Source organism: Aspergillus aculeatus (genome assembly GCF_001890905.1).
Source record: "Aspergillus aculeatus ATCC 16872 unplaced genomic scaffold ASPACscaffold_9, whole genome shotgun sequence".
Classification (NCBI taxonomy): domain Eukaryota; kingdom Fungi; phylum Ascomycota; class Eurotiomycetes; order Eurotiales; family Aspergillaceae; genus Aspergillus; species Aspergillus aculeatus.
The window spans coordinates 1136256-1157732 of NW_017962984.1; the positions used below are offsets into that span (position 1 = coordinate 1136256).

The window sequence follows — 21477 nt, forward strand, 5'->3', positions numbered from 1 at the left end:
GCGCTGGTCACCGGAGATGCGGATTCAGGAGTCTCACAGTCTTACCTGGTTTACCGCAACCCCCGGCAACCAATAGCCCTTCGCTGCAGCTTCTGGCGCGATCTATACGGTTGCAGTTGTGGAATAGCCTGAACATCGGCTTAATGCATTCTGCTGTTATCAGCACAGTGCTGCAAAACGGTTGAATCTTTCACTAGTATGTAAAATAGGGATTGAAATGGAGATGAAAAGAGGGGCAGGCGCAAGCTTTATGTAGGCGGGATTCTCTCGGATTGTATCCCCACCATGTTGTCCTGTAACAAAACGGACGAGTAAGTAGATTGCCATGACCTTATCCTGTGGTTGGGATGCGCCGGGTTGAATACGATCCATTGTTCCCTATCTTAGCAGGATAGGTCTCCTAGGATTGAAGCTGACCTGCATGGCTGGAAGCTCCACACGGTCTTCATCCAACGCCCCGCCGATATACATTCCATGTACGACGACGGGCTCCGGGAGGAAACTCTCGTAACCCCATGCTCCTCAGTCCATAAGGGATACGAGTAGAAACAAAGAGGCATGTCAGATCGGAGTTGGAGGGGGTCAAACGAACTATTGGATCATGGTGAACGCGGGGTGTGCCCCATGTGACTCTAAGATGTGCTTTCCATTCGAGCTTCATCCGCCTCCAGGTATGGAATTTTGAGCGGAGGGTCAATCATTCCCCAGATTCATCCAAATGGGCTGAGAGCAAGCGTGGCTTTTTTTTCCTTTTTTTTTTTTTTTTTTACTTTTTGCTCCTGGTGGTAGAGCTATAATAGTGCTGATGGGGCTTCTGAGCGGAACGGTCGGGAATTTTATTATAGTATCTCTGTACTCGTACATCAACTTCAGAGTATGTTTCTGTTACCAAGCAATGATATAATCTCGAGAGTCATTGCCACAGGGTGGGAACTGGACCGGAGCGGGAGGTTTGTTGGAACAGATGGGAATCAATCAACTATAAAGCGGACAGAATTTCCTACTCCAAGGAGATGCGCTCGAGAAGAGAATTTACCGAACTACGACGATCTTTCATGTCCGAAAGTAAGACGGAGAGGATTAATTGAGGAGAAAAGCAGAAGAAGAATAATCAATCAAATCAATCAATTCCTGAAATTGAATTGAATTGAATAATTTACCTTACAATCTTCTCACCCTCACCCTCACGGGGTCCCGCGGCAGCGCAGCATCGACGTAGTGGAAAGAACAAGTGCCCCACCCGGGCTCGATTGCTTTGCGCCCGCCCACCTTTGCGCTTGTTCCAGCAAGAAGCAGAGCAGAACAGCAGCAGCTCCCCCTCCGGCCATCTTACGCTACTCCCGTCGAGCCCTCACGCTCTTAAAAAGTACTTGCTCCGCCGGACTTGTTGGGAAATTTCCCTTAAACCCTTTGATTCAGTTTTCCTACCTCTTCTCTCTTCTCTTCTCCTCTCCTTCTCTCTCTCGATCTGTGATTTATTTACCCTACCTACTCTCTCCCATCCTATACCGACTCAACAACCCCACCATCCAAAAAAACAATGGCCAGCACGATAGCCCGCACTGAGGAACGCCAGAGCGCTGGGTGAGTAAAGTAGTACTACTGCGAGTCTGCGACCTTCCCTCGCTGACATCACACCCCTCCTTCCTCTCATTCCCCCCTCCTCCATTTCCTCCGTTCCCTCCTTGTCCACCGCCCAAGTACTGCTACGTGAACTTCACCCACCACCAACACCACCACCAGCACTTCTTACCACCGGGCCGGTTGCCAAACACTCCTACGAGCCCGCCCCGCTTCCACCTTTCCCCTCTCCTAATTCCGCGATCGCGTTTTCCACCAATTCGTGATCAAGATCAAAGATTCCGTTGAATTTGCCCACTTCTGTCTTTTTTCTGCCGTTTCCTGGTTCCACTTGATTTTCTCAAATCGACATACATCAGATCCTTGCAATCATCAGTCAACCCTTGCCGACTTGAGAAGCTAATATGGATTTTCAACGCAGCACCGCCGAACTCAAAGATGATACCGTCATTGTAGTACTAGGTGCATCCGGAGATCTTGCGAAGAAGAAGACTGTGAGTCACTCCGCGTGCGGGAGAGCAAAACTGATACAGATGCTGTATCGAAGACGGACATTGAAGCTGACAAGGATTGTAGTTCCCCGCGCTGTTCGGCCTCGTATGTTGACAATGACCATTTCAAGGTTGTCCTCGCAATTGTCCCGGATACTAACCGCACCTGTAGTACCGCAACAAGTTCCTGCCCAAGGGCATCAAGATCGTCGGCTATGCCCGGACAAACATGGATCACGAAGAATACCTGAGACGTGTGCGCTCATACATCAAGACTCCCACCAAGGAAATCGAAGAGCAACTGGATAGCTTCTGCCAGTTCTGCAGCTACATTTCCGGCCAGTACGACAAGGATGACTCGTTCATCAACCTCAACAAGCACCTCGAGGAGGTGGAGAAGGGCCAGAAGGAGCAGAACAGAATCTTCTACATGGCACTTCCCCCCAGTGTCTTCACCACCGTCTCCGACCAGCTGAAGCGCAACTGCTACCCTAAGAGCGGCGTTGCTCGCATCATCGTGAGTCACCCATGCCACAATCGTGACCGGCGAACCACCACTCACATGTTTCGTGCTGTACTATAGGTTGAGAAGCCCTTCGGTAAGGACCTGCAGAGCTCGCGCGACCTCCAGAAGGCCCTCGACCCCAACTGGAAGGAGGAGGAGATCTTCCGTATCGACCACTACCTGGGTAAGGAGATGGTCAAGAACATCCTCATTATGCGCTTCGGAAACGAATTCTTCAACGCCACCTGGAACCGCCACCACATTGATAACGTTCAGGTATGATGTTCTGCGGGTTTCGTCGGTCTCTGTCAGTCGCTAAGATCCTGCGGTTTAGATCACTTTCAAGGAGCCTTTCGGCACTGAGGGTCGTGGCGGTTACTTCGATGAATTCGGCATTATCCGTGATGTTATGCAAAACCACCTGCTGCAGGTCTTGACCCTGCTTGCCATGGAGCGCCCTATCTCCTTCTCTGCTGAGGATATCCGTGACGAGAAGGTAAGCGTCTTTCTCACTCGCCTCGGATTCCATGACTAACTTAATCTCAGGTCCGTGTTCTCCGTGCGATGGACGCTATTGAGCCCAAGAACGTCATCATCGGTCAGTACGGGAAGTCGCTGGACGGCAGCAAGCCCGCCTACAAGGAGGATGAGACCGTCCCCCAGGACTCTCGTTGCCCCACCTTCTGCGCCATGGTTGCCTACATCAAGAACGAGAGATGGGACGGTGTTCCTTTCATCCTGAAGGCCGGAAAAGGTACGCCCTATATAGCACGTGTCCGATTCTCGAACTGGTATATTGATTTTGTGTAGCCTTGAACGAGCAGAAGACCGAGATCCGTATCCAGTTCCGTGACGTCACGTCTGGAATCTTCAAGGACATTCCCCGCAACGAGCTCGTTATCCGTGTCCAGCCCAACGAGTCCGTCTACATCAAGATGAACTCCAAGTTGCCTGGCCTGTCCATGCAGACGGTGGTGACCGAGCTCGACCTCACCTACCGCCGCCGCTTCTCCGACCTCAAGATCCCCGAGGCTTACGAGTCCCTGATCCTCGACGCCCTGAAGGGCGACCACTCCAACTTCGTCCGTGACGATGAATTGGATGCCAGCTGGAGAATCTTCACCCCTCTTCTGCACTACCTTGACGACAACAAGGAGATTATCCCCATGGAATACCCCTACGGTATGTGTACACCTTGAATCGGTAAATTCCCCGGGCGATCACTGACAGTTGATTCAGGATCTCGTGGACCCGCGGTTCTGGATGACTTCACGGCCTCTTTCGGCTACAAGTTCAGCGATGCCGCTGGCTACCAGTGGCCCTTGACCTCTACCCCCAACCGGTTGTAATTGATGGCATAGCCATCTGGACACGCTGAAGGTGGGAGTGGGGTCTCACGAATGAAGTAAAATGTCAGACTAAGTTATGAAAAAATGTTAATGCTATGGGGCGAGATCTACGGCAAGACCGGACATGTGGGTTGATATGACAGGAATGCAAGCTTAACGGTACTGTTCATCGGTCGGTCGGGCAATGACTGGAGTTACTGTTTACCACCCCTCCTATTTCTTTAGAAACGAATGCAGAGCACGTTACGAATCATATGAGGCTGGTGTGGTCATGGTGTGGTGTTTAAAGGTGGCGTAGGTTGGATCAGGTTGGCTGTCGCAGAATCGCAGGAATGCTGGCGAAAGGCAATAGAGTGAATTAGACCCGACAACATTCCCGCAAGCCATCCGGGTTCTAGAACCAAGCTGTACGGATGCATATCTACTGGCAGGCGGATTACATACCACGCTTCGGGTAGCTAAGCGAACGGAATCATTCATTGCCTGACTGGGCAATTGAGCGGCGGCAAGGGAGCATCCTGCGAAGCTGAGTTCTGTAAATGTTCCCAGTCTTCCGCACTCTTCCGTCCAACAATTCCTGCAGCCACCGGGTTCAAGGCTCATGGGAATCGAGCCGTTCCTGAGATGACTCTCAGAGATGGACCCTGGAACGGCGAAGGAAAACCCCACTATGGTTTGAGGATCACAATTTAACGCAGCTGTCAATCGCCCCGATGGTTGAGCCCTTAACCAAGAAGGGCTAAGGCCTGTTATTTCTATGTCGTGTAAGGAGAGAAGCTGGAAAAGGAGGGTCAGTTGTGCAGCAGTGCCCGGAGGATGCCCAGACCTCCAGGGGTGCAATTAAATCCCTCCAGGTCGCGTGCCTTGCTCTGCTCGGGGGGGGGGAAGGCCCTGGCAGTTCGTAGAATATATGAATAGTAGCAGCAGTGGGTCTCTTCTCTTCTCTGGGAGCCGATAAGACCAGACCAGACCAGACCAGCCCACCCACCACGACGGGCCGGGGGCCCGCATGCGTCGTCTTTGGCTGTCCTGCCGCTGCCGCGTCTTTCTTGCTTGCCCTTCATAGCCCCGGGGGCTTCGTCGTCTTCTTTCTCCTTCTCTTTTTTCCTTTTCTCTCTCTTGTGTCCTCTCTCATCTTGACCCTTTTCTTCTCTCCCTTCTTCTCACGATTTCGATGCTTCTTAGCCAAACTCGAATCCATCACACTCCCACAGAACTGAATTTCCATTGACCGCAGGCATATCGCGCATTAGATTACGACCCTCTTTTCCCCGCAGCTATACTCCGTACCTGCTACATTTTTGCCGGAGCTCCGCACTTGGAATACCACCAAGGACGAAACCCTTTCCGGCTATTTTTAATAACGACCAAAAACCGTGCGACAACCAACCTCTTTTCTCCAACCACTGCCTTTTTTTTTATTGATTCGTCCTAAACCTCTGTGCTTCTTTCGATCAGTTGTTCCAGCCTCGAAGGATATATATTCACCACGCGCGACAGTTTGGGGAGCCTGTCGACGACACTGTCCTCGGCCCGAAATCAGGCACGGAGTGAGTTGAGTGAGCGGGCAAACCAACGCTGGTTAATGGAAAGCGTTGCAATTGGTAGAGCACCGGGGCGTCACAGTGCATGCGCGCGATTCAAATTCGCAGGATGCCTCAAGCTGCAAGATGGGTGGGTTCTCCCTCAATCCGAGGACGAAGAGAATGGGTGCGCATGGTGCTTTTGACTTTCAGTCTGCTGGGTTTACAGTGAGTGTTTTCTCCCTCCCCTAAGGAACCGTTCTCCGCCATTTCCGCCCGCTCGGGAGAAAGGAATACAGCAATAGCAATCTATCTGACTTGCTTCTTGTCGCTCGCAGGTTTACATGGGGCATTGAGATGACATGTACGTGATTCTTTTTGGGGGGAGGGCAAAAACCTTCGCAAGCGTTTCTAACTCGTTCGTGCGGCTTAAGATTGCACGCCCTATCTGCTTCAGCTCGGCCTCACGAAGTCTAAGACGTCGCTGGTCTGGATTGCTGGTCCGCTTTCCGGGTTGATCATACAGCCGCTTATTGGTGTGATCGCTGACCGGTCTCGCTCGAAATGGGGTCGGCGCAGACCATTCATGCTCGTGGGATCGGTGGTGGTCGCAATGTGCCTACTGCTGTTGGGGTGGACAACGGAGATTGTCAGGATGTTCGTCAAAGATGCCGAGAAGGTACTTGCTTTGCTCCTGTTTTTTTGGTGGCATTCAACGGCTTAACATCTTCCTAGGCCAAAAGCACTACCATCGCCATTGCCGTTCTGAGTATCTACGCGGTAGATTTTGCAATCAATGTTGGTATGTGCTGACTTACCCTGCGTCGAGCTTTCCTCGGTTAACCGCGAATCAGTGCAAGCGTGCTGTCGCAGTCTCATAGTCGATACGTTGCCGATCCCGCTTCAACAAACTGGTTCGGCATGGGGTATGCCTCCTCTCCTTGCACTACTAGGACTGATAACTAAACCCCAGCAGCAACCCGGATGACGGCCATTGGACAGCTTATAGGTTATGTGATCGGCTCGATTGACACGGTCAAAATCTTTGGGACTGCTTTTGGCGATACGCAATTCAAGCAAATGACGGTCTTTGCTGCGTTATCTCTAATAGCAGCAGTTTCTGTCACATCCTACGCGGTGAAGGAGCGAGTCCTGATCACAGCAAGGTACTTGGAACACAGCACGGTCTCTGTATCCTTACACTTACTGATAATCAAACCTTAGGGACTCCGATGACAAGGCCGGGGCGCTACAGGTGATCTCCCAGTTGTGGAAAACAACAATGGAGCTGCCACCGCGCATTCAAGCGATTTGTTGGGCCCAGTTTTGGGCCTGGATTGGTATGATGCACTTTTGTCTCTGTTTATAAAGGTGCTATTCTGATCGGAATGCATAGGCTGGTTCCCGTTTCTGTTCTACAGCACGACATGGGTTGGTGAGACATACTTTCGCTACGAAGTTCCCAAGGATGCGGTACGCCCAAGTGATATGCTAGGAGAGGTCGGTCGTGTTGGCAGTTCATCACTGGTTGTCTTCTCATCCATCACCCTTTTTGGAGCCGTACTTTTGCCGTTCTGCGTACAGCCACCGGACAACAAACGGCCCCGGTTCACACCACGACCACCTCCCGGAATCGCCTCCCTATTGAAAAAAGTCCCCAGCGTCCGTCCGGACTTGCAGACAACGTGGTTAATCTCGCACATCATGTTTGCCGCCACCATGGTTTTCGCCCCCCTGGCACGATCGCGCGCTTTTGCAACATTTTTGGTCGCTCTTTGCGGTATCCCCTGGGCCATCAGCTGCTGGGCCCCTTTCGCCTTCATGGGGGTGGAAATCAACAAACTAGCCATGAACCCGTCCCCATCGTCACGAGTGACCATGATCACTTCTTCGAGCATTCTTTCGGGCGGCTTCGCCGACCGTACAGCCACGGACACAGAACTGGACGTCCTCCGACTCAACCACCACGATTCAGACAGTGACAGCGACGTGGAGGATGGCGGCTCTAGTGTCCCTTCGACGGGAGAGCTTGCGGGTATTTACCTCGGCGTGCTGAATGTATACACGACCCTCCCGCAGTTTGTGGGCACATTCATCAGCTGGATCGTGTTCAGTATCTTCGAACCGGGCAGCACCAAGCGCGACGACTCTGCGCAGGAATCGTCTCAGTGGATGAATCTGGATAAGAGTAGACCCAACGCTATCTCGATCTGTCTATTCATCGGCGCCATCAGCGCCCTCGTAGCTGTCGAGGCCACGCGACGGATGCGCCACGTGATATGAGCTCATGATGCCCTCGAGCATTAAAGCGCATCTTCATCCCACGTCCTCCCCCCCGGAAAGATCTCATCCAACGAAACGGTGTCAAACCAGGCAAAATCTTGTACAAAAACCTCTCAACGCGGTCGTCACATCCCACACATATACCCACGATTTCATTCTCCAATACCCCCTAATGCATAATGTTTTTATCTTCTTCTACTCTACACATATCGACGCCAAAGCAACCAACCCCGGAATGGCATGCATTGATACATACGCAATGATCTACACGATTATCTATCTCTTGCCCCCAACTCTTCCTCCCACTTGTCCAAAGATTTTTTGTTCGCACACACAGAGATCAACCATATACCGGCGGGACATGAGATTCGAATGAATCCTTGATGGTCCCATTTTTTGTGCTGTTCTTATATACCGTTCTGTGCATGGACGTCAGTCAGGCTTGGATGACAGACATACTTCACGCCTTAGAGTTCTTGTAATAGATTTTTTCGGTCTGGCCTTGTTGATTTATTTTTCTCGACTGGTACTGAAGCTGAAGCTGAAGAATAGAAAGGTATTGGTTGGTGTGCTGCTGTTTTTCTGAATCTTGAGTTAAACGTAGGGTTCTTTGGAGTAGGTTGGTTTACCGTAAACAACGTGTGTTGTACAGTGAAAAAGTACAGTACCGTAGTTCTGTCTGAAGTAAGCGAGGCCATGACTTTCACCATCTGGAAACATATTGTGTACTCTAGTAATCGTTGAACGGTCGACCGGCATGGGGTCTGAAAAGATGCCCAAGTAAGGTACAACAACAGTACATACTCCCGGTGAAAGGTAAGCAGGCGGTGACCAATGTATGGCTCAACTAACTACCGCCCCTGAAAGTAGACGGAAACGTGGTGTGCACCGATTAAGATCGAAGAAGAGAGACGCACCACAAACTACTCAGTATCATAGTAACGTTGCAAGTCATGTGATTGCTGGAATAAACAAGTACCGATATGGTTCTCGCTTCAAACAGATTGAGCTAGTCAACGAACACAAACTCGGGAATGAATAGCTAAACGCGAGTGGGAGATATTTAGATGCGCGTACAGACAAGACACCTTGACATCCGTCTAGACTCAATAGGATAAATGCAAGCAGGACAGTGATGATGACCCTGGGTATGTAAGCGTAGGAGACAGAGAAAAGTACATTAATTAGGAGGGTGTTTATTGGTATGAACAGGTAAAAACTAAATCACATCAGATGCGCGGCGAGGTATATGTGCGGAAAAGACAGCCAATGTAGAAAGACAGTAGCAGAAGGTTAAGGCCGGAAGCATAGCATAACGAAGGCGTTATCACGTGTATTGGCGGACTCTAGGGCTGATTGGCGGCTTGCATGTTGCCAGTCAGCTCGGCTACTCTGGCCTTGATGCGAGCAGCGCGCGTCTCAAAACCTACAAAGAGATGTTAGAAACTTGCTTGGAAAACGTTATAACTAGCAAGGAGGTGACTTACTCTCTTCTTCGCTCGTGTTGTCATCGCTAGTGTAGTCGTTCTCCTTGCGAGCCTCCATTTGGGCGGCTCTGTCGGCGGCATTCTGGCGGATCTGAGCCCAACGGTCGTACGAGGATGGGACCGGCTTGGGTGGAGAGACAGGCTCGTCACCCGGGGCATGCGCCGAAGCATCGGTAAATTCTTCAGAAACAGGGGATTCGGGGACGAAGGCCGGCTGTTCCACTAGAGGGCCTTGATCGAATTGGGAGAACTCTTGGTCGGCAGCGGCTCGCTCTTTCGTGTCGATACGAGAGAGCGCGTCGTACTCGGCTTGGCGGCGAATCTTAGGTTGATTGTCCGGCGATTCGGGGGCTTTAGTAGTCGGCACAGAAGCTTGAGCATCGGGAGCAATCTCAGGTTCCTTCTTTTCGATAACAGGCTCCACATCAGATTTCGGGGCCTCTACGTTGGCCTTGATAATCTCTGCAGCTGGCGCCAGCGGTACAGGCTTCTTCTTCAACGTATTATTTGCTGGGCGGATAGGATGCTCCTGGGCTGCTCTCGCTCTATCCTCGAGGGCAGCACGAGCTGCTGCAACAGCCGAGCCTCCAGCGGGAGCGATCTTCACTGGTGGCTTGGGTTCAGGCTCGCTCTTCTTTTTGATCGTCCCGAACATGTTCTTGAACCCTGTGTTGCCCGTCTTCTTCTTGAGCTTCTGCCTGGATTCATCTGAATCCATTGATTGCTTGGGAAGAGACTCTGTCGTCGACAGATCAGCCGCAGCACTGGTGCTACCATTCCGACTAGCGTTGGGAGTAGAGTCGCTAGCAGGAATCTCTTTTCTGGGTACTGCGGGTTTGGGGGAGCTGGCCGGGGTGTCCTTTGGCAGAGGCGGGGGCGCCTGACGAGTGGTGCTCGGCGCTAGCGACGTCGGAGTGCTGGGCTGGTCATCTGTTGATTCCTTCACGTCGTCTGCCAAGGAACCTGTGCCCGCACGGCTGTTGCTTAGGTAGGCGCTGCGGTAAGTATTCTTGTCATAATTGGTTGCCCATTTCATAGCCTGAGATGCCTCATTCATGATCGACGGCTGCAGAGTCATGATGGAGTTCGTCTTGGTGGAATATCGCGCATCTTGGGGCACATTGGTTCTGGCGTTGGCAGCTTCTTGTTCCTCACGGTGTCGCTTTTGAAGGGCAGCGGCAGCCGCCTGAATGCGGGCATGCTGATCCGGAGCGATACTAGTCTTACTTGTCGGTGCTGTATTATCTGCTCGTTTGTAGGACTCTTCCATCGAGCTGACCTTCTTGGCTGAGGACTTGCGACGCGTAACACCCTTCTTTCGAGTGGAGAAGCCGAAGAACCGCTTCTTCTCGGCAATATATGCACCGGGATCAGGCTCAGGAGCGGCCCCCTTCACTTGTTCTTCCAGCACCAGCCACTTGGCATCTTTGATAATGGTCTCGAGTAACGCGCAGCGTCCAAATACCGCTTTTCGGTTGGTCGGTTCTTCACCCGCCAAGCTACTGATCCAAACCCACCAGAAAGAGTCATCCAGATCCAGAGTAGTGATGCTTGCTAATTCAGCCGGCTCCGTTAGGGGTTCGTCATTCAAGCTGCGTTTGTGCGACTGCGAGCTCTGAACACGGACCGTAGATAAAGGAGGAAGAATCTTGTCCGGGGGCAACAGCAAGGGGCCACCGGGTCCTTTGAGAGCGGTCTCATCACCAAAGCCTGAGGACATGAAATCCGCCCAGGAGGGGGTGGTGGGCCGGCCCAGATCTCCAGTACCAGACTGGGGAGCGGATTTCAGACTGCCAAAGTCATTTCTGGGTAGACTGAATTTGTTTGCATCGTTGGTGGAATCCGACTCAAGTGCGCCTCCAAAGCCAAAATCTTCGAACCTTGACCACGAGGCTTCATCTCGGGTGGTAGTGTCCGAATCTGTCGCTGCGGACTGATTAGTTGAGGCAATAGATTTCAGTACACGGAGACATTCGTCAGTGAGCGCGCGAACAGGGTCGTCGAAGCCAGCAAATTCCTGCAGGTGCCGGTCACTGTCTCTGTACTCGAAGTTCTTTGCGCGCCGCAGCAGAGCGAAGGGGGTAGGGGAGACTGTGTCAACAATCATCACCACCTTCGTCGTCGAGACCTGAAGAAGAGTGGGCGTCTCCGGCGGATATTCCGTTCCCTGAATCAAGCTCTGCAGAGCAATAGGTAGGGAGGAGATGGAGTTGATCCCACGGGGTTCTGGCGATAAGGAGCGTAGATAGGCGAAAAACAGATGGCTTGTCGCATCCGCCGCGCTGAGGAAGAGTAAGCTTTCAGAACCCTTGGTGCAATGAACGTCCTCGCAACGTACCTGGCCCAGTTCTTGTAGGCGGCCTCGAAGCCACTGCCTGTATCTGCGTGGTCAAAAGCCCACCATCCAGCATAGCGAGACAGTTTGCGGCCACCAAGGCCATTCGATTTACCATGCGCCGCAACAGCAGCGAGCAGGTCGAAGAAGTCGGTGATGATCTTCGCCCGAGCGTCTGAATCAACACTAATCGGGATGAAAGTGGAGAACGCATCGCGAGCGAACTGAGAGTCTAGGTATGGTCAGCTGGTCTGATACCGGAGCTAGGGTGCCTCCATCGTCGCACCTTGTTCGCCAACCTTGAACAATTCATAAGCTTCCCAGGTCACGACACCACCTGGGAGTCTGCTCCAACACCATTTCAGCACACTACATATGACCTATATCCATCGGAAGCGAAGAGTAAGAACCAAGTCGCGGTAGTAATCAGGACATGGTTGAAGCCACTCACGATTGGGTCCGACAGCCGCAGATCTTGTGCCAATGCTTCTCCGTTCACCGGCGAGCCTTTCTCCACGGACTGGTTGAAATAGTTACGGATGAAGGTGCGTGCGGCGCTGGCGTCAGAGCTTGGACGGAACGGTAGAAGAAGGAAGGGAGTTTGGAGAGCTGTCAAAGAAGAAGGAGGCAAGGATCAGCAAGTCGAGGAATGCACACAGGGGTGGACTAAATTTGGCAAGGGAAGCGGGGGGTGGATCATCCGCCACAATGGAGGCCTACCTCGTGCTTTCAATTCCTGAGTACATCCGTGCAATAGCTCCTGGACTTCTTCTGGGGCAACTGCGGTTCGCTGCCACGCGTCTGTCCATGTGGGCTTTGCGGGGCCCTGATCCTCTACCTCGGAGGTTTTGGCGTTCTTCTTGGGGGTGTTGGCATCCTTACTGCGAAAAACGCGAGTAAAGAAAGGCATTCTGAACCGACACTTTTTGCGCGCCAGGTTTTCGGCGGGCGGACGACGCGATCCTCAGAGAAAGATAAACGGGGAGTGGGAGGAAAGGTGGTTCGGATAACAATGCCCAACAGCGGAGGTGCAGGAGGGGCGTGTAACCGGGGGTCACTAGCGAGATCCGATAAGAAAAAGTTGCGAAATTAACTAGACGAGTTGGTCACGAAGTATGGCTAGCAGGTACACGGTGCAAGATTTGGATGAGGCGGAGGAATGATAAAAGGATGGAGGCGCGCGGATTATGAGGAAAGTGACAACCCCCAAGGGGAGGGACAGTGGATGTAAACAGCGTCCTGAAGTAGCGATTCAGATCAGATAGCTCAATCAATTATCAGCGTCTACAGACTGGTCGAACGAATCGAGCCGAAGCGACCGAAAAGAAGGCGGCAAAAAAATGGCCGAAGGCGATAGATGCAGCAGCAGCAGCAGCAGCAGTTGAGCGAAGGCCGACCAAGTGTCCAGGAAGGATCGCCTGCAGGGCGGGAAGCAATCAGGTTCGTAAATATGCCACCACAGCGGCGACTGCAGCCACGATGGAGGAAGTGGGGAGGGTGAATTGCAGTTGTGACCAGTCAGTGGGAAAGACAAGAGGGAAGAAGAAAAAAAAAGAAGAGAAGAGAAATGCAGTGCGGCGCAAAGCAAAGCAAGAAAAGAAGAAGAGGAGGAAGAGGGAAGGAATAGGCAGTTAGAGGAGATGAAGGGACCGCCGGTGATAATGAGGATCGACTGGGGTTGCCGTTTCAGGGGTTGGAAAATAACTAAGTCAGTCACTCAACCCGCAATCGTTGGTTGATACGCCCGCCATCCATGGTTCTGAATCGATGAAGAATCTCGAGCCTCATGCAGAGGCCAATTCCTCTTGCATTAGCAGTTTAAACTACCTTACCGATTAACTTACCGACTCACCGTCTCCGAACGTGGATCTGCACCGACATGCTTCTACCTACAGTGCATAGGATGGATACAGTTTTAGTGATGCACGAGTGGATGAAGCACGTCGATTGCCCGGTATATATAACTGACACATTAATATCTCCTCAGACTCCGATCCCAACTGCAACACAGTCTCTGTCAGTAGGTCAGTTGAAGGTAGTACAGCAGCAAATAATCGACATCAGCTGTGATCCGTCGGGGGATCAATAGAAATGGACATCAATTCTAGGTTCAATGCCCGATTGATGGTTGTTCAATAATCCTCATAATCATCATAATAATCCCCCAGCCTAAGACGGGTTCTGTGACTGGTCCAGGCGGGAAAAACCAAACCACCTGGACCTAAACCCGAATGGGAAGCATTGAAATGATAAGGTCCGGTGCGAAGGCGACGGGAGAGTCGCCGGTGTTTCCATGATCCATCCCTCCATCTACCAAAGTACAGAGTGCTCCCTCCAGCCGTTGGCCAGTTGTCCGTACCCTAGAAGCTTTTTGAGGCTGACCCGGACAAGCAGGCAGGCGGTCAGGCCCCCCTTCTGGCTTCTGGACCCCTCGGGGTTCACCAACCAGCCCAGCTTGTTCAACTCCATTCGCCCGAAGTGAAACCATTCTTCCCCAACCTTGAGTGGGATGATGCCTAAGGTAGTAGCGTCGAGACTCTGGTGGTTGTGAGTGAGAATGTCAGTGGTGGCCTGTGAAACCCATTCAATACTTAGCCCTGTTCAGTGAGGGTCTACCACCGAGCAAGCTGGTGACATGGCTCAGGCAATAAGTGTATTGTAGTAGCAATGACAGTGACAGTCGAAAGGAAGGAATGGAGGCGGGGATAATGATGAGCTCGGACAGCATCTTATATGAACTTCAGCTGACTGATCGTCGTGTCAGTGAGGGTTAGTTAGTTAGTTAGGGGTCTAGTTGTCTAGTCTAGTCTACTCGGTAGTCATCTGTCAATCTGGAATCCGGAAGGATGGTCCTGCCTTGGGGGGTCTATAAATAACTACTCGTAGTAGCTGGGAGAGCGGGCGGCAGTCGAGAGCCGCCGTTGGCGAGCGGGTAAACGCCTGGGACTATCTTTAGAATAATCTTCTGCATCACCCGCGTGTTCCTTCCATTCACCTTCCACCCCATCCATTCATCCATCCCATCATCATCAACTTTCAGCTTCATCAGCTTCATCATCATCGTTACTATTGTCCTAATTGTTACCCACTTCTTCTCTCACTCTGACTTCTTTCTCTCAACTCCACTTGCTGTTGACTTACCTGGAGCCGCAGTCTTTGTTTCCTGAAGGTTGGTTATACCTGAGGCCATCCTTGCATCGGCTGCCTGACTGCCTGGCTGCTGCTGCTGCTTGTCTGGCCTGTTTCTCTTTTACTCTTTCTCTCGTTTTGAGCCACACAAAGCCACTCCCTCCCACTCCCACTTTCCTTTGCGCGCCGCCCCCCCTTTGTCTTTACCGTCACACTGGCTTGTCTCATTCACATCGATATCCACATTAACACCCCATCCACTGTTTCCCCCAATTCTCAAACTTAACTCTCTTCTTACTGCATCTCCCCCCCCCCCTCCTCCCCTCCCCCCAGTCCCCTCCTCCAAAAATAGCGCGCTCATTCCCAATCTCACCACACTTACTTACCCTTACCTTTTCTACCTTCCCTGATCTTCGTCATTCGTTCTTCTTCCTCTTTGTAGAAGTGTTTTCGAGGCTTCCCTATTTCCTACCTCTCGGGATATCGGTAAAAATTAATAATAATTTTCAACCTGACCGCGACCTGGCTCTCTGGTCGTCGCTCTCTTTCCTATCTTTCCTCTTTTCCCTATTATTATTTTTTTTTCTTATCTCTTCGCGTTCTGGAAATACCTTCATCGGGCGGCGCTTCCCTGAGTTTCAGTTCGCGCCGCTATTCGATTCGGACGAACTATTACTCCACCGGGCATATTTGTGATTGACCTTGTCGCCAGTGCCGCATAAAGGCGCCTACATCCCTCATGGGTCGGAGAAAGATCGAGATCAAGGCGATCAAGGATGACCGCAACCGCTCAGTGTAGGTCTTTCCTGTGCAACTTTCCGATGTGTTTGGGGTGATGGTATCACCACTATTTGCTAGACTAACTGACTGACATTTCTGTCGGTTCCCAGGACCTTTCTTAAGCGAAAGGGCGGTCTCTTCAAGAAGGCACATGAGCTTGCGGTTCTTTGTTCGGTCGATGTCGCTGTCATCATTTTTGGTCACAACAAGAAGCTATATGAATTTTCGTCCTGTGACATGCGAGAGACGCTCGCTCGATATCAATATGTGCGGTGGGCCCTCAGATTCTGACACTCCTTCCTGCAGCTGACGCGACCCATTTCTTGCAGTTTGGACCTCCGCATGAACACAAAGGCCCAGAAGACTTTAACGGTAAACGCGACGATGACGACGACGAAGATGAGACGACACCCGCCCCCGAAGACATTCATCCGACGCCTCCGAATCCTCCCATGATCCCCGCCCATATTCCTGGTCATCCTGGCTTCCAACATGTCAATCACGCCCCGTCAGCTTCTCCACCCATCCCCAACGGGATGCCCTTTGATCCTCGTCATGGCACCCCTCAACCACAAGGTGTCTCGAGACCGTCGTCAAGGAATCATCTGCGTCGCGTCAGCTCTAACATCGGACCTCAACAACATCATGCCACACCTCCGCCGCCTCCGCCGCCACCGCAGAACGGTTTCACGTACATGCCTAATCCATCCGTCTATAATCCAGCAGTTGCCCATCCCATGGCTCAACCTCCTCGTCCCGGTCAGTTTGCGCATTATGGCCCACCGGGGCCGCACCATCAGCCCGGGCCACCCCAGCATCAGCATCAGCATCCGCCCATGCCACCGCAAGCAATGCCACCGCACTCGATGGCGCCTCAATCGATGCCGCAGCACCTCGCACCACTCCCACATCCACATGCCATGACACCGCAACCACCACCCATGGCTATATCGCAGGCGCCGCATCACCCACCCGTACCACAGGTCGCCCAAGCATTCCTCACAGAACAAGGGCGAGCTTCCATGCCCCCAACATTTGCACAGCATGAGCCGCAACCGCAACCGCAACCGCCGCGGACGGTATCACTTCCCGAAGCAACCGCTGCGGAGCAGATGCCGGGCCCCCTGAAGGCAGAAGGAAGTCCTTCGCCTCCTCATCAAAGATCTCTATCGTCTAAGTCGCGCAGTATCTTCACCCCTATCGACGACCGCGGCTCAGTCTTAGCGCGTCACTTTGGTGTAGGCCCGCCCACATGTGAGCCGGGAGAAAATGCCCACCTCAAGGCGGAAGTTCCACTGGGAAATTCCACTGATGTAAAGCCACCCAAGCCACTTGCAGGGAAGGCCGGGAAGGCCGGGAAGGCCGGGAAGGCCGGGAAGGTGCCACCACCGCCTCGAGCGGCGACGGAAACCCCACGCCCCCAGCCTGTAGCGGATCTAAAGCCACCGGCACGAACCAACAACGGCCAAATACCCCCAAAGCGCCCGCAACTGAAGGTGCAGATCCCAAGCGAGAATTCAGATAGAGGCAGTGCGACAGGCGAATCGTCCTCACGCGACTCGGCGGGTAATAAGACATTGACGCCGGCAAAAGCCAATCCAGATACTAGTCATTCGGGCGTGGTTCTTCCTCCGCCGTCACCATCCGCTGGCGCGATCCTTAGCGCGGGGGCCCAGGGACCACCGAACCCGTTTGCCAGACCACCACCGCCTCCCGGCCCGGCCGCGCAGAACAATGCCGCCTACAACAATAATAGCAATATTGACACGCCAATCTCGGCTCTGCCCAGTCGATTTGTTTCAGACGCACTGCTACCATCACCTTCGAGCTTTTTTCCCGAATGGGGATTCGGTCGCTCGGGTCCGGACAGCAATATGCTCCCAAGCCCTTTGACGTTCCCGACCCCGGCCGTGCAGACCGGACCTGGCTTTGGACGTGAAGACAACGATCAAGATAAGAAGCGCAAAAGCCCCGACAGCGGGCCGAGCGCTGAAGGGGTGATAAAAAAGCCGAAGACGTAAAACTTCTGGAAATTGCGAGTTGTTGCGCATCACAAAGTTGACGGTCCCCCCCTATCTCATTGGCTCTGTTGTCTCTTCTTATCCCATGTTTTAAATAATGGCATTTACATGGCGTTAGTGAATTTACTTGTCAGGGAGGAAATTTTGGGCAATTCCGTTTGTCGAAGTTAGTGGTGTGTGTGGATGTGTGTGGATGTGTGTGGATGTGTGTGTCTGTGTCACTCTCCTTTGTTTTAGGGTTGTCTTTTGCGGAACAACTTTATACCCCTTTTCCTTTAGTATCTGTCATCGTTCTCACTTTCCCTTTTTGTTTTGTCTAGCTGGGCTATATACTGTGTGGGTATTGCTTCGCTTTGCTATTGAGACCCTCAGATCTCCAACACACCTACGCCGCGGCGTACTTTCCTCACCCTGTGATTCTCCAGTTTGTTCGTCTCTGGAACCCGAAGGCGGAAAGTTTAAAAAGCCCCCCCCCCGGCATTGCCTCTTCCTTCCTTTCTGTGCCCTCTTAACTCTAATTCTTCTTTGTGTTGTTATCTTGGATTGCACCCGAGGGCAATAGTGCTGGTGACGGTGATCGGTGATCGGTGATCGGTGACCTCTTTCTTTTCTTGTTTCCCAAGTATTTTTTTTTTCATTCTCAATTTTTCTCTTATTTACTTTTTTGTGTTAAAGAATGTATATAAGAGGTGGGGTTCTAGCTGGATATGGATATGTTTGATTAGGAAAGTGAAATAATTTGATCTCGCTTGATGCATAATCCACATGCATTTCCATTTCAATCATGTATGGTCATATCAGATTCAGTGGTACTGTAAATCACAAGTATATGTGGTTTGTAGATGGAGAGAAGCACTCGCACATGGAGTAAAGTAAGTGCTGCCTGCGTATGCTGCCGCTTTTTTCTTGAATGGATCGCAATGCAATGCAGTACAATGCAAACAACGCAATGAGGAAGGAGAAGAATCCCACCTCCGCTTTCCCCGGGCATTTGAAGAAGTATATATGCCAGTTTTGCCCTGAAATTCGGTCTTGGGGAAGAAGGGGAGAGAGGGGGACAATGAGAATATGTAGACATTATGAAGTAGAAAGAATATATGCTCCAACTCTTCTTTGGAGTTGAAATTATTTACCTAACCTTGACCCTTTGCTCCATTCGCAGGGATTTGAGAGCCGGTGGAGGACAAGGAACGGGGTGAGGTGGCGTGGTATCCACACTATACCTCCTCCTTCGGCTGGGGTTCGCCGTGTTGTTGCTTCTGCTGGGCCTCCAGGACGGCCTTGCGGGCTTTCTCCTGCTCCTCCAGGCCGGTCTTCGCGATGGTGTGGGCCCTGCTCAAGGTGACGGGGCGGACGAGCAGGCTCAGGGCCAGGCCGAGGGCGGCGATGGCACAGTAGAAGATCCACATGCGGCTGAAGGCGAGGGTGTAGGCGTCGAGGACGACCTGGCGTTGGGCCTTGGGCAGGGAGCGCAGGAGATCGCCCTGGGATCCACTGAAGGAGGAGGCGATGGCGTGGGCGTTGTCGGCTCCGACGGCGGCAGCAATCTGGGGCATGCGACTGGCGAAGACATTCTGGTAGATGACGGTGCCGAGGACGATGGAGATGGCGGCGGAGACCTGGCGCATGAAGCCAAAGGTGGCCGTGCCGGCGGCCATGTCGCTGGGGTGGATGTTGGCCTGCAGGGCGACGAGCGGGGACTGGAAGAGCGGGCCCGTGCCGATACCGCCGATGATCTGATAGATGATGATGCGCGGCCAGCTAGCGTAGGCCTTGAGGTCGATGAAGAGGCCGTAGCCGATCGTCATGAGGAGGAGACCGCCGGTGATGAGCTCGCGGTAGCGGCCGGTCTTCTTGATGACGACGCCCGTGGCCGCGGAGAAGATAGAGAGGCTGAGCACGGTGGGGAGGACGTAGACACCGCTGAGAATCGGGGACGCCAGAAGCACCGTCTGGAAGTAGAGCGGGAGGTAGTAGGAGCCGGAGATGAAGACGAAGCTGTGGCAGAAGTTGATCAGGAGCATGAGCACGTTGTGGAAGTTGTTGAACAGCCGGAGAGGGATCACTGGATAGCGCGCGATCTTCCACTCATTGATGAAGGCGACGACCCAAGTCACGATTCCGAAGATGATCAGGCAGATCACCGTGGCCGACGCCCAGGGGTAGCTGACGCCGCCATATTCGAGGCCGAAGAGGAACATGAGCGTGCCGCCGATCATGAGGAAGGTGCCCGACCAGTCGATAGAGCGGAGTCCTGCAAGAAGGGGCACTTTGCTGGCTTCGATCTTGAGGAAGAATATGAGGATGACGAGCGAGAAGCCTCCGATGGGTACTGGATATCAGGTGTTAGCGTGGAGATAGATTGATTTGCATAAGCAATGAAAGACCTACAGTTGATGTAGAAGCACCACCGCCAGCTTACACTGGTGGTGAAAGCACCTCCGATAATAGGACCCAGGGCACCTGCAATGGCCCAGGTCGACCCAAAAATGCCGTAGTACATCGGACGTTCCCTGCATATAGTCAGTCTAACTAAGCCGGTCAAGCCCTCCGGAGGGTTGCTGAAAAGCTCAAGGCGAGGTTATACTGACCGAACACTGAACAGATCCGTCACGCAAATGTTAGCTAGAACGATGATTCCACCGCCGCCAACGCCCTGAATCGCTCTGCCGGCGATGATCATGGGCAGGTTCACTGCCAACGCGCAGATGAGACTGCCCACCAAAAACAAGAAATTGGCAATCAGGATGATCTTTTTCCGGCCCCAGACATCGCTGATCTTACCCCAGAGGGGAACACAGGCGGCGTTCGCCAGCATGTAAGAGGACGCAATCCATGAGTACCCGCCCTCCGATGCATGGAAGTGGTTGGCAATAGTGGGAAGTGCTGTCGAGACAATTGTCTATGAAGCGAGGCACCAGAAAGTCAGTAGACTGGCGATCAAGATCCAGGGACCCAGAAGACCTTACCATGTCCAGAGCTGCCAAGAACAGAGCCAACTATATGTAACATTAGCGTGCTGTCACAATGTCCGAGCCGGAGTGGATAGTGAAGTGGAGAGAGATGGGGATTAACATACACAGAGAGCGGTCATAACGACCAAGATCTTCTTCTTCCCCAGTTTCTGTGCCTGAGAGGGCACGCGATCCAGCGGGGCGCTAGCAGCAGCCACAGCAGCCTCATCTTCTAGCGTTCCGTCATGATGGCCTTTCTCTGTTTCGACGGGGATTCGTTCATGTGAGACTGTTCGTGAGGGGGGCCTGACAGCGTCAGGCTTCTCCGACCCAGCTCTGTAGGAAGAGGTGCTTGCCTCGGATGGTGACATGCTCTCCGCAATCATCGGACCCTTGTCCACTGAGGTCTCCTCAACGTGAGGGTGTTGATGACCCGTCATGACTTGGTGTATAATATCCGAATTCGACGAGAGTAGACGGAGAGAACCTGAAGAACGAGAGAGAGAGAAAAAGGAAAAGAGGGGGAAAATAACCGAGGTTTTTTTTTGGCCGCTCTCTTTTCTCTTGAGTTGGATTGGAAGGACAGAGCAGAGACCGCAGAGCAAACCGGGTTGTTTCCCTTTAGTGTTGACGGTGGCGGCGGGCGAACCCCGACGGTTGCAGCAAAACTTTGGGGTTCGCAGCAAGCAAGATTCCTAGGCCTGGGGTTTTTTTTTCTTTCTAGAACTGTGGCGCGTATCGAAGTTAGCTAAGTATGAGATAATGAGAGACAGTCTCAAGTCAATTGTTTATTGCTCAGCATTTTAGCCTTAAAGACAAAAGCAACTAAGCTACTACCTTTCGTTTTTCTTTTCTTTTTTTGCTGATCCTATTTACGTATTATGTTTGAGACCGAGACCGAGACTTTTCGCACTTTAGGTGTCGGAGATAAGGTCGGCTTTGTGGTCCTCACCCCCGAAAAGGGTAAGAGATAAGAACAGGTGAAAAAGAAATGGGCCTCGACTTTGAAGCGGTCCCTGAATCGAATTTTGGTTCCAGT

General features: G+C 52.3%; 5 protein-coding genes across 5 annotated transcripts; 3 read left to right on the top strand and 2 right to left on the bottom strand.

The window, feature by feature from the left end:
* The first annotated feature begins 1447 nt into the window (after positions 1 to 1447).
* Positions 1448 to 4178, top strand: ASPACDRAFT_79307 (glucose-6-phosphate dehydrogenase). Its single transcript, XM_020205373.1, has 9 exons — positions 1448 to 1584; positions 2003 to 2075; positions 2158 to 2178; positions 2245 to 2589; positions 2656 to 2853; positions 2912 to 3073; positions 3124 to 3331; positions 3388 to 3759; positions 3817 to 4178. The coding sequence occupies exons 1-9, from the start codon at positions 1541 to 1543 to the stop codon at positions 3924 to 3926; spliced, it is 1533 nt and encodes a 510-aa protein (XP_020055748.1). The 5' UTR covers positions 1448 to 1540; the 3' UTR covers positions 3927 to 4178.
* A 1401-nt stretch (positions 4179 to 5579) lies between these two features.
* Positions 5580 to 7732, top strand: ASPACDRAFT_29913 (putative sucrose transporter; the record flags this gene model as incomplete). Its single annotated transcript, XM_020199677.1, has 8 exons — positions 5580 to 5677; positions 5788 to 5813; positions 5884 to 6128; positions 6185 to 6251; positions 6304 to 6375; positions 6426 to 6615; positions 6674 to 6789; positions 6846 to 7732. 8 exons carry the CDS (start codon positions 5580 to 5582, stop codon positions 7730 to 7732), a joined length of 1701 nt encoding a protein of 566 aa, XP_020055749.1.
* A 1346-nt stretch (positions 7733 to 9078) lies between these two features.
* Positions 9079 to 12464, bottom strand: ASPACDRAFT_52783 (uncharacterized protein; the record flags this gene model as incomplete). The annotated part of the gene is made up of 6 exons (XM_020202658.1): positions 9079 to 9158; positions 9220 to 11501; positions 11558 to 11786; positions 11841 to 11934; positions 12006 to 12163; positions 12275 to 12464. The coding sequence occupies 6 exons, from the start codon at positions 12462 to 12464 to the stop codon at positions 9079 to 9081; spliced, it is 3033 nt and encodes a 1010-aa protein (XP_020055750.1).
* A 2958-nt stretch (positions 12465 to 15422) lies between these two features.
* rlmA (SRF-type transcription factor RlmA) lies at positions 15423 to 17484 on the top strand (the record flags this gene model as incomplete). Its single annotated transcript, XM_020199650.1, has 3 exons — positions 15423 to 15478; positions 15574 to 15730; positions 15793 to 17484. 3 exons carry the CDS (start codon positions 15423 to 15425, stop codon positions 17482 to 17484), a joined length of 1905 nt encoding a protein of 634 aa, XP_020055751.1.
* Positions 17485 to 18226: 742 nt separating this feature from the next.
* ASPACDRAFT_120822 (MDR family MFS transporter) lies at positions 18227 to 21082 on the bottom strand. The gene is made up of 5 exons (XM_020196379.1): positions 20564 to 21082; positions 20454 to 20483; positions 20076 to 20386; positions 19876 to 19997; positions 18227 to 19816 (listed from the first exon to the last, which is right to left on the bottom strand). The coding sequence occupies exons 1-5, from the start codon at positions 20876 to 20878 to the stop codon at positions 18702 to 18704; spliced, it is 1893 nt and encodes a 630-aa protein (XP_020055752.1). The 5' UTR covers positions 20879 to 21082; the 3' UTR covers positions 18227 to 18701.
* Between the last annotated feature and the right edge of the window lie 395 nt (positions 21083 to 21477).